At 42.1% G+C, this 15,059-nt stretch overlaps 1 protein-coding gene across 2 annotated transcripts; it reads left to right on the forward strand.

Moving 5' to 3' along the window:
- The first annotated feature begins 298 nt into the window (after nucleotides 1–298).
- tmem38b (transmembrane protein 38B) lies at nucleotides 299–12,545 on the forward strand. Of its 2 annotated transcripts, none has more exons than XM_054756413.1 (6): nucleotides 299–3,492; nucleotides 8,228–8,384; nucleotides 8,800–8,984; nucleotides 9,092–9,179; nucleotides 10,533–10,650; nucleotides 11,692–12,545. In XM_054756413.1, the coding sequence occupies exons 2-6, from the start codon at nucleotides 8,278–8,280 to the stop codon at nucleotides 11,944–11,946; spliced, it is 753 nt and encodes a 250-aa protein (XP_054612388.1). In that variant the 5' UTR covers nucleotides 299–3,492; nucleotides 8,228–8,277; the 3' UTR covers nucleotides 11,947–12,545. The 2 variants fall into 2 exon arrangements, with proteins under 2 accessions (XP_054612388.1, XP_054612387.1); XM_054756412.1 differs by having other exon boundaries at nucleotides 308–3,482; nucleotides 11,692–12,544.
- The last annotated feature ends 2,514 nt before the right edge of the window (nucleotides 12,546–15,059 follow it).

Here is a 15,059-nt window from a genome sequence, read left to right on the forward strand (position 1 = left end):
TCAGGAGATCGGGAAGATTTGGGTTCGAATCTCCGCTTGGGTGTCTCTGTGTGGAGTATGCATGTTCTCCCCGTGTGTGGGTTTTCTCCGGGTACTCCGGTTTCCTCCCGCATTCTGAAAACATGCATGTTAGGTTAATTGGTGACTCTAAATTGTCCGTAGGTATGAATGTGAATGTTTGTTTATCTACTGTATATGTGCCCTGTGATTGGCTGGCAACCAGTCCAGGGTGTACCCTGCCTCTCACAGATGCAGTTTTTCTTGTATTATATTTAACTTCTTAGCATATTTACATGTGTTGCTTTACAAAATATCAACATGTCCCGTGCATTTTTCACTATATGGCCCTCGCTGGAAAAGGTTTGGACACCCTTGTTGTCTGAAGTTAGGTCATTATTTGGTAAAGACGTAATCAACAACTTAAATAATCAGTTAATAACGTGACAATAACGCACATGCACATGGTTGAGGATGGTCGCTGTGTGTCTACAAAGTCTACATACAGTATACAGTATGTGTGTGTATGTAGAGTTGGCAGTCCTGGGGGCTGTGAGGTTTTTCCGGCCAGACCCAGAGGCAGCCAATGTCCCACATACATGTTGTGTTTCTTGGCCCAAAACAACAAGCTGACTCAGTCCACTGCCCTTCCATGTACATTCAGTGTGGTGTGCACTGCAATGTTTCCACCATGTGAACTAAAATACAACTCGTAGAAAAGACAGGGTGAGAATCGAGTGGGACAATATGTAAGCTAGGTTTGGAGCAGTATGACCTGTAGTGTCGCTTTGTTCCTGAGGAGGCAATGGTGAGTTAAGCAGAGTGTTTTGTTGTTTTACATTTTTACAGGGGTTGACTTCTTTTTACACTTCTTTTTACACAATGTTGAAACGTGATGAGACTTCTTTATTTTATTACTTCTTCAATATCAATAGCTGTTAATTTATTTTGACACTTTTATGACAGTTTAAAGGTGTTAAAATGTGTCTTAAAACAAATGTTTGATGCCAACAGTTGGACCCTGGAACAGATTATTTCTGTTGATCCCAGTCAATGGAAACAAACAAATCAGGGTCAGGTTCACTGTGCACCTAAACAGCTGTAATAATATAGTGTATGTACGGTATAAGGGGTTTCATACAGCTGATCTCTGACAAATTTAGAATGTTCTTCTTTTTTCAGGGCGTTTTTGTGGTTTCTGTTTTTGCCGGCGTTGCTAGGGACCAGCTTGTCAAGGTATCGAGTCTCCATCATGACAGGGATAAACAGTAATCCCATAAACCCACATATATGCAGCCAAAGGGTATTCAAAATAGGCGTGTGGCTGACACCCATCAGGAGCAGCAGTTCTTGTGCCTGTGAGTAGCGACTCTTTACACTACTGCCATCAAGTGGCCTGGTATGTCTATTACAGCGAATTAAGTCATTTTTACAACTCCATTAAAGGAGATATGACAAGTTTACGTGAAACTTTTGCATAAACACACCTTTATTATGTGCATTAATGTCAGTAATGATTTTAATGGATTGGATATTGGGTTTTGACAATTAGGGACTCACCTCAAAGTGAAGACTGCACCGTTAGGCATTAATATAAGTAGAAACTATGGGTCTACTTGCTTAAGAGCTGAAAAATACCTTGAAACAAACTGATCTATGTTTTTATGCTGCTGTTTATATTTTGAAGCCATCTCCCAGTAACATACTGTCCAGGGAAAAGGTTTTACCAAGCTGATAAGACTCTCTATGGTCATAACTTGGGAGTGGCCAAGGCAGAGTTTGTTTTGAATTACCTGGCCGTCACCTGGCCATGTTAGAAACTCAGCCACTTTGATGGTTTAATTGTACATGATTTATGGTACTGTGGATGACATCTAATGTAATATAAGAATATGGGACACAATGACTGCATGGTTACATCTCTCACATGCTGTTTTATCCCTTTTAAATAAGCAAACAGTTCACGTAGCGTGCTCAGTGTAATGATTTGTAATTGCAGTCAGAGCAGAGGGCAGCAAGCTTTACTGAAATAAGTGGATGGTTTTCTGCTGCTAGCTAGTGGCCATTTTGTCACATTACAACTTGTAACAGTTTGTGAGGTACAGTATTCTGTGTGGACTCGAGTCACATTTTTTGATTACCTCGGACTCGACTTGGCAATATCATGAAAGATTTGCAACTCAACCAATCTAATACTTGAGATTTTGAGTAAGTGTGTTCAGTAAAAAACTAACCTGACTGTTATGGCATTTGCAGCAAGACAAAAAATGTCCCCACAGAATCTGCCTCATCTTTTAACGTCCATTCAGGTTTAAGAACAAACAACGAGGGTGTGGATTACATTTCTGTGAGAGCCAGACAGACAGCTGGAGAGTCGCAGTGATTAACACCGGGATGTGTCAACATCCTACCGAGGATCGTTTCATTTCATTTGCATATTCCACAGTCATAAACAAACGAATGAATTGCTGTGTGCAAAACCTGCAGTATGAGAATAACACACGGCACGGCGGAATATTAGGGCCACATTGGGAAAAAAAATCTGAGATTTTGAGAATAAAGTCGTAAATTTGCGAGAAAAAAATGTCTAGCCCTTCTCACTTCCGCCTTCCTTACCCCGCCCCCTCTAAATGCCGGTCACATATCCCCTTTTCATAGCTGTTTCAGAAGGTACGTTTCAAAGTTAGTGCCCTCCGGGCCGGCACTGACACTAGGCTGACAGCATCAACTGAAGTAAACATTTAAATGTAAAAATAATAAATTGTGTGATTAGGCTTTGATTTGTAAACTATATGCAAGCAGTGTTTGCATGTGCATGAGTACAGTGGTTGTTGTATTTGTTAATGGGGGTCCTATACCTGCATAGATTTGCAGCTGTGTCACTATCACAGCACCGTAGTGTCTTATTTAATTTTTTAACTATACCCCTATCATTTTGTGCAGTACTGTGTATACAATCATATTAGCGGCACTGCACTGCGTGGCCGAGGCGGGCCTTTGCCACATCCTACTTTGTGATTGGCTCACTTTGCTCACCTCCAGCCAATCACATTGCTGCTATGTGTCCGCACGCCTCATCACTACCATGGCGGAACACGGATCAGGAATTCCGCCTGTGTGACGATGACAGCGTCGTTAAACTGCCGCCAACAGGGATGAACGCACCGGGTTGGATCAGACTTGTTGCCGGGTGACGAGTGTCGCCTTTATGTTTAACTTAAAAGCGGCCTTAGAGCAACTTTGACCATTTCCCCCTGCTTCCTGGAAGATCATCAGTGTTGGGCCAGAAGAAGCGTAAAGTGCTCGTATGGATGCCTCGAGTTGGTGCTTTGTTTTGTTTTTTTTCACACAGGGATAAACACTTTCTTTGTATGTGATGGATTTTTTGGACGATGTGTCTCATGGACTGGCGAACTTGTCCATGTTTCCCTACTTTGACATGGCGCACTACATTGTGTCCGTCATGGCTCTGAGGGAGCAACCAGGTAAGCTCAGGTGTGCAATAAAAAGCCAGTACAGTAGTCTTACAGACATCAACTCTTCTTGAAAGTTGACGTTAAAGTGTCAATCGTAACAGAGATAGCTTAAAGATAGTTATTTTAAATGCTGCTGTCAAAGTGCTTTCACTTCTCGGTATTCATGGGGGTACTAATTCAGTTATAAAACTGTAAATAACACTAAGGTCACACTCAACCACCTTTTGAGCGTCTTACAGCTGGTAAATCACACATTTCGACACCCTCAGAATGATATTTTTACAATAATACTTACAAATACTATTCAAAAGTTGCACTGTATGACATAAGAGGTCCCCTGTTATTTAAAATGGACTTTTTAATGATGTTCTAGCAGCAATATGTGTCCCTCAAGCCTGTTTATGACCACCGAATGTGAGAAAAATCTGCCATCTCTCTCACTTGTTTGCTGCACTTTGGAGGGAGCAGCCGCTCAAACGCTCGCTTTTCCGTGGTTTCATGACACCATAAACAAAACCTCCCCTACGTCATGGACATACCACCTCTGCCCTCTAGCTAGATGAGGCTGTAACTTGTGTACACTTCGCAAATGACGGCTTTGTAAACAAAAAAAGTAGGCTTCGCTACACATTTTAAAATAAAGCCTACAGGCTTAGGAGCTGTGAGTTTGATCATTTTGTGTTTCTTCAGCAAATAGGCTAACCAAGCACGGTGTTGCTATTAAAATTAATATTACGTTGTTGTATGTGGTATATGGCATCTATTATGTTTGATTTAAAAAAGTAGTGATTAAATGAAGTAAAACGTGCACAGTACACTTGTAGGAGACAGCAGTGGACAAACACAGCTCATTACCATTAAAGCTCCAGACACATAAACCAGTAGGGCTTACTAAAAGCGCCTTTAAACAACATCAAGGCTAGATTTTGGACAACACTTCCAGTACACCATTATGGGACCTCGGAAGAATTTGGCAAGCTTGAATAAACATCAAAACCACAAAGTCAGGAAAGTTGCAGTACTGTTCTGGTGTATTATGAAACGATGGCACACTTAATGCTGTAGAGCAGAGTGTGTGAGGGCCAGCGGGGGACAGGGCCCTTAACGCGCCCTTAAAGTATCAGAAAGAAGTGTGTCAAAATGCAAGCATGCGCCAACCCGTGTGACGTTGTACCACCGCGATAACGCCGCAAAGAACAGGTGGACTTTGATTGCACACAAACACACACAGACATACACGTACAGTCCATTGTAGTCCCCCGCTAATGGCGGTCTATTTTGGAACTTGCCACACAAAGCATTCGAGCGCCTGTAACCTTTTCACCCTTTGTTCTTGACACCCTTCCAGTACGCAGGGCTGTATATGCAATGTGTGTTGTCAAAGCAAAGACAGTTATTTGCACAGTGCAACTAACAACCCAAACGTCTGTCAAGAAACGTGCAATAAAACCTTAAAGTCAAACCAGATCTTCTGGGAGTTTTTTCACCCCCAAAAGGAAAGGAATGTTCACCCTGCTACACCCTCCCTTGCTGACTGTCAGCATGCTTACTCAAAATCCTGTGCTGCCGAATTTGCTCCAGATCGACCAAACAACAAAACTACTTAAATTATGTAGAAAAAGTTATCATTTAAGAATGAAAACAAGCTAAAACATAGCAAAAAGGACTGTACTGGAGAGGAAACAGGCTGGCCCTGGGGGAAAAGTCAACAAGTCAGAAATAACCAGAGATAAGCCTCCTATCCGGTGCAGTCAATGTTGTCAATTGGGACAGAAGGGAGTGGTAAAAAGTTGCAAAGTTGAGATATCAGCAGTTTGTAAAGGACAGAATGGGGTTACTTGAGGGCAAAGGTTAAAGAACTGCCCGATGGACATTGTCTTTGGACTTGAAAAGGTGATAAAACTTAACTGTCACCTTGTGTTGCTTGTATTCGGGCCAACATGCAGATGATGTAGCGATATATTTACACAACAGTTTCCAGTACTAAATGGTGACATCCATTGCAGGCAATAAATACGATATATTATTGCACACCGTTTATGTGTGAAGTTGGTGTTCAGTACATCGATATTCTGGAACGCAAAATGGCTTAATCGAAAGTAAACAGAAAAAAATATGGTTGACTACTAGGGATGCTCCGATCAGGGTTTTATGTTGCCGATTCCGATACCGATCATCCATGAGTGAGATCAGCAGATACCGTTACCGATACACACATACCGGAACCGGACACACTGTGTTTATGTTCAATAAAACAACCACACAGAAATAGTATTGTGAGGACAAGACATACAGTAATTCGTATAATAACAAGAGAGTCAAGTTGTTCAGTGACTCAGTATGTACCCCATGAACGTGATATCCACTTCCCTGTGGGACAAAAACGTGCTCCGAACTAACCGCATTGCTTGTTTGTTTTGAAAACAAAATGTCTCTGGTAAAAAGTCACATTTGGAGTCTGTTGACCAGAAGCTAGGCGGATAACGCTACCTACTTGGCTAGCTTCTGCCAATGCAAAGTACAGCCAGTGACAGTAGGCAAAGCGTGTAAACAAAGATGCATGAATAGTCGAACAGAGATGGGTTTGGGAAGGGAGTGATCAAACACACTGGCATCGATTGGCATCGCCTGTGGCTAAGCTCAACACGAGACTCGTCATTTTGTTGACAACTCTAGGTGACACAGCAGACATGTAAGATTTGCCGGTTTTTGTGATCGACTTTGAACGGCGTCTATCAGCATACGCCGATCACGTGTTTTTTTTTTCCTCGGAAATCGGCTGATATTGATCTGTGGGCAATCGATCGGAGCATCCCTCTTGACTACCTCGTAAGTACGTTGTCAAGCATTGTGAAGTGTATTCTGTAGTCCTCTAATAAAATATGATTTATTATCATACCATTAATTGACTTACCTTAACTTTCTGAAATAGTATCACAGTTCATCAATACATCACACAGTGGAACCTTGCTTAGCATCATGAGTCCGACTCTAACCAAAACATTTTTTCCCATAAGAAATAATGTAAATCCAATTAATCTGTTCCAGAAAGCCACAAAGTACACAGTAACCTTAAAACTTTTAAAAGTCATCTTATTTCTTCAAGGTGCATATCTCTATGTAAAAAAAGAGAGGGATATGCTGAGTATGTCATTTAAGTAACCGTAAATGTTCATTTATCCCTTTCATTTATAATTCATATGGCTTTAGAATTGTTTTACGCTTGTAAGACTATAAAAATATGTGTTGTGTTAATGTTGTAGCGTAATTGTGTTACTTAGCATAGAACCACAGTCAGCCGCAGCAGAGCTGACTTCCGATTCCTGTTTCCACGTATTCCATTAAGAACACATGTGGACGCGGGCAGTGTATTACAACCTTGTTGACTTTCATCCATCCATAGGCGTTCCTATGCGTTTTTCCTTGACATTGGTTGTAAATGTTCCAGTTTTCTGGAATGTAGTGTACAGTACATGGTACAGCAATATGGAGCTTTAGTTGGTGGAGCTTTAGCTCCTTAGTCAAAGTTTACCACCAGCTCTCCTGGAGTCTTTAATCTTTTGTTAATCCTCCGATTAACCTGAGGTCTAACCCCAGGGACCAGCCAGGTGAATCAGCGTTCAGAGTAAATGCATAAGGAACTTCAATTATAAGATGATACAACAAACAGTAGTAGTCTTCCTCTGCCTACAGTAGAACACAGAGCAGAGCACATTAAGGTGTTTACATTGTCTTTTGCACTTGTAGTTACATATTTTATTACATAATGTATTTAAAAGTCTGGTGACGGGATGGACCCCGGTCAACTAATACAATGGAAAATACAATAATGGTTATACTTTTGTTTATTGTCACAACTGAAAGATGCGACTGCACCTGTTTGTCAAGTTTAAAAGAACAGTCAGACAAGATTTTGTGTGTGTGTGTTATAAAACACATGATTCTCTCGTCTAGACTAGACTAGACTATGTACTATCCAGGCTAGGTGAGCTATCGCTGCGTTCGGGAAAACTGGGAAGTTAAAGCATAAGCGGTCCGACTTTGAAGTATTCCAATTGAAAGCAAATTTAAAAAAAAACATGGCTCTTGAACTACCGTCTTGACCCGAATCTAAGAAAAAGGCTAAAATGTAGAGATTTATACATGTCAAATGACTTCTCCCCAAGCCTGTCCGAGCTTTTCTTCCTGTCACTCACACACCAGCGAATATAATAACAATCAATGAAGCAGAGTCGTCAAACAACTGTCCAGCATCTAAGAAAAATAATGGGCTTTAAAAAAAAAAAAAAAGCACTCTACCTGTTATTTCACTGATATTAACAATGTATTGCTTTCAAAGATTCGTTTTGTCTGAGTTGTTAAAAAACGGGCTTTGAAAAAGAGGTGGCCTTTTACTGCATTTGGGTCAGTACAGTAATACCTTGCTGACAGTGACCAGTGGGATACATTGTGGTCATTTACAGCCAAGCGCCGTAGTTTTCATTGCTAAGGCAGACTTTCATACAGCTGGATGTTGTCCCTAATGAAGTGTCCAATGAGTATCAAGCCTCCAGGCATAAAATCACATGTTATGCAGCAGTTTAATTGAAGACAGGGATGCCAGTGTTCTTTGTCAACTGCAGAAACAAGAGGCAACATTGAGTAGTGTTCCACTGGAAGTAATCCCACCTGCACTTTGACCCTAAACCACTCATCCACACTTCCCATGTGTTGATTAGCTTCAGTCAAGTTTAACATTTGACTTGATCTTACAGGGGCTCTTCAGGTGTCCCGGGTCAGCCCGCTAGCCTGCTGGTTCAGCTCCATGCTCTACTGCTTCGGCGGCGCCGTGCTCTCCGGGATTATGCTGGCGGAACCGCCCGTGGCACCCTTATCCAACGGCACCACGGTCCTCCTCGCTTCACTCATCTGGTAATCAGAGAAAAGTAGTAGTTACACAACAGCGTCTTTCTCTCTGCGGAACAGTGACAGTGTTGTCTAATTTAAAGTGTATTTAAAATTGCCTGTGAAGGAACCATGAAATGCAGTCAAGCTGATGCAGTTGTGACGCGCTTTAAAGTGTGTCTCCCTCTGCTGGTGTCTTATGACATTGCACCCACAATAATTATTATTCAACAAAGCCACATTGAATCACGTTACAATATATTTATATATATATATATATATATTTTGAAAATATTTATTTGAAGAAAAAAACATTTTAAAGAAAAAAAAGGAAACCCCCACTTTTAAGAGATCATTACAATTACATTCATGCTGCCCTCTGCTGGTCAAGAGAGGTATTGCATCATTGACTTAACAGACATTTCCTGTGGTGGCCTGACAGGTACTTGGTGTTCTACTGCCCCTTGGACCTTGTGTATGGCTGTGCGGCCCTGCTACCTCTCCGCTTGGTTCTGTCGGGAATGAAGGAAGTGACGCGCACATGGAAAGTGCTGGGGGGTGTCACTCAGGCCCACAGCAAGTACAAGGACGGCCTGCTGGTCATGATTGCCATCGGGTGGGCCAGAGGTCAGTGCACCTTACATCCCTTCTAAGTAGAAAACGGTGTGTATTATGACTGATCCATATATGATATAGTGCTACTTCTAACTGTGTCTCACTTTCGTGTCCACCAGGAGCTGGGGGCGGTCTTATCAGTAACTTTGAGCAGCTTGTTCGAGGAGTGTGGAGGCCAGAAACCAATGAGCTCCTTAAAATGTCCTAGTGAGTCTCGGTACTGTCATGTGGAATTTCAGGAAGTAATAATAATGATACATTTTGAAACAATGAGGTATAGTTATCAAATCAAAATGATCTGTACAGTCTGTGGGGGCCCTTAGGTGGTCAGGGAGGGGACTCCACTGTCTTGGAGCCGCAGACGAGAAGGCCCGGTCGCCCATGGTGCGGAGCTTGGTTCTGGGGACTTGATGGGTGTGTTTGGTTGTAGACCGGAGGGTGCGTAAGGAAGTCTGGGGGGGTGAGGGGTTCCTTAAGGTATCGGGGGGCAAGTTTGCATTTCGCCTCCTTAAAAACTCATCAGTGTTTGTGTGGCGGGTGATTGTAGGGTGGACATTGCACTCAATTTCTTGGATGGACTTTCGGGAGGATTAATGATCAATTAGCCAATTTATTGTTTCTTTATTAACATTTGTACTTTTTATTTACGTTTTAAATATTTACATTTTAATTATACTTGGAAAAGTCAGTTATCGCCGTCCTCCTACTTAAGTCGTCTGGACAAGCATGACAATTGAACGGCCTCATAGTTCTTTAGGCAGACATTTTGTCAGCTCTCTCTCTCTTTTGTTGTCTTGAGGCGAATTAGCCATTTCGATTGAGCTATCCTCTTCATTCAGTCCAGCCTTTCGAAACCTGATGGTGATAGCAGATGGTTGGCGCGCCGAGCAGTCCGAACAGAAGCTGTAGTAATTCTACGCTTGATCAAACTTACTTAAGATGTATCAGGGATTGCTGCATAACACTTCCGCTTCGCTTATCCACGTCACTGATTTGTGAAGCTGCACTCTAAGCATCATGGGAAATGCAGTTTTGAGCCATACATTAGCCGCATCACTGTACAAGCCGCAGACTTCAAAGCGCGAGACGGAAAACATAGCGGCGTATACACCGGAAATTACGGTACTTTTTTTTTTTTTTTTAAAGTGTCCACTTAAGTCCTTAAGGTTCATTATGTGATTATTCTGCCTTTTCATGGCCTTTTTTTCTTCTCCCTGATCAATTGTCAATACAGTAGATTGCCGTTGTTCACGGGGCTTACGGTCCACCATGGCAAATAAACACGAGTAACTGCTAGCTTGACGATGTATGAGATGTTTTCTTTCTTTCTACATCTGCCAATTTGTGGGGTCGCAAATGCTGAATTGTGAATAGGATCCACTGTAATTGATTACTCATGCCTATTTTGACTAGTTTACGTCCTCAAGCGTGGATCTTGTCATTTTCTCCTTTGCTGTCTCCAAAAATTAGTCATCCTCTCTGGTAGTTCTTGTTATTTAGCATTAACCACGTCCTAACTGCTAACTTTGTGTGTGTGTGTGTGTGTGTGTGTGTGTGTAGCCCCACCAAGGTCACCCTGATAGGGGCGGTACTGTTTGCTCTGCAGCAGACCCACTACCTGCCTCTGCATAAGCACCACCTGATGCTCATCTACACGACCTTCATTGTCGTCAACAAGGTCAGTTTCAGGATAAACGCCGCTTGTTGGACACCAATTGGGACCAAATTATTGGGACGCTTGGCCATCAGAGGAAGTGAAAAGACGGCTTTCAGGTCGTCACCGGTGACACAAGGAAAGCGTCGCCTTCCGAATGACCTTTTCTATCTTCCTGCTTAAAGTTTCACCGTCGTTGGCGTTGTCAGCGCGGTGTTACCCTCAGGGCGGCGGCTTTTGCATCATTTTCCTCCACTTGCATCATCCTCGCCTTCTCTGGGAAACTTGTCTGTGGCGCTGATCCATCCACTGCGCCGTCTTTCAACTCAGATTCGTCAAAATTAATGAGACGTTTCAGCAGATGGAGGACTTGTCTCGGACGTGATTGTTTGTTATTGTTTTAAGTCCATAATGACGCACGCCTCACAACTACTATCATCCCCTAACACTGCATGGACGCATACTTCCATATGTATTGGTATATGTACTGTACGTAGCAACAAAACTGTCAACTTTTCGCAGATTATGCAAATGAATGGTGTGCTATAATGTGTACAGCCATCCATGTTGTCTACTGGGAAATACGGCAGCCCAAAGTGGAACTTTTTGGTCCGAGAGACGTCTTATGCAACATTGTTTTTATTTAAAAACTCTTTTTGCCTGTTCGTTAGATAACAGCAGGCTGAACACATCTCAAATGTCTCAAAGTTGAAATGATTTCAACAATATTTCCACTGTTGGTGCACATGCATGCGTCACAAAAACTTGCCAACTAGTGGCCTGGCATGCATATTACAATGTTTGTGCTGTACAGCGGTCCCTCGTTTATCACGGGGGATAGGTTCCCAAAATAGCCCACAATAAGTGGAATCCAAGAAGTAGCCAATTTTATTTGACAACAAAACAAGGGCACTGAACAAGTTGAAAAAGTGCATTAATGGTCTTCCACTTAATCCAGTATGTTTTAAGGCTTTAAAACCCCTCAATGCACTTTATAAAAGGCAAGCAAATGGAACACCGTCCTCCCTTCCATCCTGACATTTTGCCGTCTTGTTTGTCTTCCAGACGAGGATGATGCTGACCGGCTCTGCGGCGTCACCCTTCGCCACCATCGAGTCGGCAATCTACAAGACGCTCTTCACCGGCTTCTCCCCGTACGCCACCCTTGCCGTGGAGGTCAGGAAGGCGTCGGCTAGCAACGGCGCAGGGAGCGCGCTCACCAAAGAGGCCTGCGAGAATAGGCCCGCCAACAGCACAAGCGGATCGCTTAAAACCAAAAACGAAAGGCAGGCGGGGGAGAGCTGCAAAAAGACTGACTGAGCCCTTGGATGTCTTTTTGTCCTCCTTTGAGTATTTATCATAAAAGTTGTTGAAACTGATCCAGTCGAGCCTGCACCTTATTTTGGGGCTCATCCTGACGGTACTGTGATGTTATGATATCAGGTCTAAAAATCACGTGTCTTATTTTTTAAAAAGATATTCATATATATATATTTATAATCAGAAACGATGCTTTTATCTCTTGGGGAACAATGCTGTGCACCTGCTGCTCTATGAATGGCTTCTTATGTAAATATTCTGCCTTGTGAAAATGCTATTTTTCCTACTCTGCAGTGGGGGACGATGGTTTTCAATGACTTGACATTGAATCATTTTTTAAATTGTATTTATATAGAAAAGATAATTGCACTTGCGAAAGTGGAGAAAATCTTTTTGGGTTTGCTTGAATGCTTTGAATCGTAAATGAAGCCTTAAATTCACTTGCCTGCTGTCAATATTCCCGCGTGTACACAGCACTTGAATGTGAACGCTTCACTTTAAATAAGATTCCTTGTCCCGAAAGGTTATTCGTGCTTGGTTTTCTTGCATCAGGTTCTGCATATGACAATAAAAGAAACTTATCCAAGCTCGGTTTCTGATCTCATTGGGTGTACCTAATGTTATGTCTTTGGTGAGGGTGTCTGAACCTTTGTCCCTTTTGATTATTTCAGTTGTTCAAAATATGCTAAAATCCACCCGGGTACATCTGCTGAGAGGTTATACATGTGAAAAAAAAATACTGGCGTGTCAGCTATGTGTTAGATATTTGGGGAAAGTATTTTTGTAACATTACACCTTTTACAGCATCATTACAGTGCACCCGTCTGACCTCCACCACTATAGCCTGAAACGTTGCATCAGTGTAACATCAGCACCTGATGAAAAGATCCCTGCAAATTCCCTTCTTGTGAATACAAATGACGAGCGTTTGGGGGGGGTGTTAGAATAGCAAAGAATGATCAGAAAGCTACACGGCAGCTGGTAATGTTGAAGTTTGACTGTGACGACGCCTACGTAAGGTGACATGATGGCAACTCAGACAATTACTTTATCCTAATGAGCTCCAGCCGAGTTTGACCCCAACACAATTTCTCGACCATCGGAGCAGCTTCATCATTGCTCAGACACGTTTAGAACACCCCATCCACCAACCTTTTGGCCCCACTACAGGTAATCAATCTAAAAAAAAACACATTTTATTTATCCAAAAAATGAAGAAGTAGAACTTCCAAAGTGTTTGTTTGCATGTACTGTAGATCAGGGGTGTCCAAACATTTTCCATCGAGGGACGTATACTGAAAAATCTAAGCATGCAAGGGACTATTTTGAGGTCAATATTGTGTTATCAGCATCAGCATTTCAACGTTCCCCCCTGACATTATACCTTTTTGCACTGATTGTATCTTTAGAAGGTTACCGCAGGCTGCAAATCACTTCTGTGCCGCACTTTGGACATCCTTGCTGTAGATGGAAAAACAATAACTTGTTTTGTCCCCTTTAAATGACGTCACAGTTACGCTCAAGCATATTACTAAATTACATCTTAGAACCTGTAAAAAGTAGTAGTAATCATACACTTTAATGTTATTTTAACATTTCTTTAACATTTTCTAACACTCCCTAAATAGTAAATGCAATGAATAAAACACAGGCAATATGTTTACACTGGTCAAAGATCTTCTATGCTATATGACAGAGCACTCTACTGTTTTTAAGGACCTACGATAAAAAGGTCTATTTCCGGTGAGTTCGCTGGCTGCCGTTTCCGGTGAGTCCAAAATCGAAAGAGTGAACCAATTGAAATTAATCATTTGAGTTTGGGGCGTTTCTGGTGAGTTCTACGATTGGAGTCAGTGAAACAATTCAAATGAATCACCTGAGTTTGCTGTGTTTCTGGTGAGTCCCATCATTCGAGTTAGTGAATTGGTAAAAATAAAATATCTGGCTTTGCTGTGGTTCTGGGGAATCCCATGGTTCGTGTCAGTGAGGCTGTGTTTCTGGTGAACCGCATAATTCGAGTCTGTGAATCAGTTCAAATGAATCGTTTGAGTTTGCTGCGTTTCTCGTGAGTCCGCCAACCCGAGCTAGTGAATCGATTCAGAATTGATTCGGTTAATCTTTCAAATGAATCATCCGAGTCTGTTGCGTTTCCAGTGAGTCAGTAAATCAGTTAGCCAGTCACATGACTCACAGAATCCGGGTTCGTGAAGACCTCGTGATTCCTGATTTGGTTCATGAAGTAATCGACCACTTCGATTATAGAAAAACCGGCAATTTAATGAACACATCTGCATTATTCAGCATTGTCAGATTGCTTTATGCATTAAAAACATGGAGCCTGGTGATGCAGGACACGAGATGACCACGTGGTGGCATCAGGAGTCATCATCAACTGTGTTGCCTCCTCCCTGATGCCTGGGAACTGAAAGGCTGGCTCGCAGCTGCAGGGAAGGAGGGATGGGGACAAGCTTAAGACCCCATTGTGGACCCAATCGTAGCTGCAAGCGTGTGTGTGGTTTGTCTTGTCTTGGGAGGCCACTTGGTATTGAGGGGATACAAACAGAACAATCATTTTAAGATACAGTATAGCACATATTGTAATCATGTCTGGCTGTTGCTGTTTTCTTACAGCACCGCTGATGGTTTTCTTCATTTGTAACCTGCGTGTAGTCGTATGGCTGCACGTGAGCCACAGGGACAACAAAGGAGTCCATCAAAAAGAGCAGTGATGTACACCAGCGAGGCGCTTTGCTCTCCAACATGACCTGCTCACCTGTTCGTCTTTCTTCAATTCAACATGAAAAGAAAAAAGGGTTAAAAAATAAATAAATTTAAAAAATAATAAATACAAATCTTTAAAAAATTTTTAAGACCAGTTGAAAAATTGCTAGAATTTACATTTTGCACATTTGGATCTTAATGAGGTATTAAGTAGATCTACAATATGCAAGAAGGGGAGTGAGACAAAAAGCACTTTGAAGAAGTAGTTCATTGAAAACAACAATGAAACTGAAATAGGCTGTTTATCAGCTGATCAAAAGTTTAAGACCATCGCTGAAGAAATAACAGAAAGCTCTCCAAACCAGAACAAAAACTGTTCTCAGTAGGACTCA

Source organism: Dunckerocampus dactyliophorus, chromosome 17, assembly GCF_027744805.1.
Source record: "Dunckerocampus dactyliophorus isolate RoL2022-P2 chromosome 17, RoL_Ddac_1.1, whole genome shotgun sequence".
Lineage (NCBI taxonomy): Eukaryota > Metazoa > Chordata > Actinopteri > Syngnathiformes > Syngnathidae > Dunckerocampus > Dunckerocampus dactyliophorus.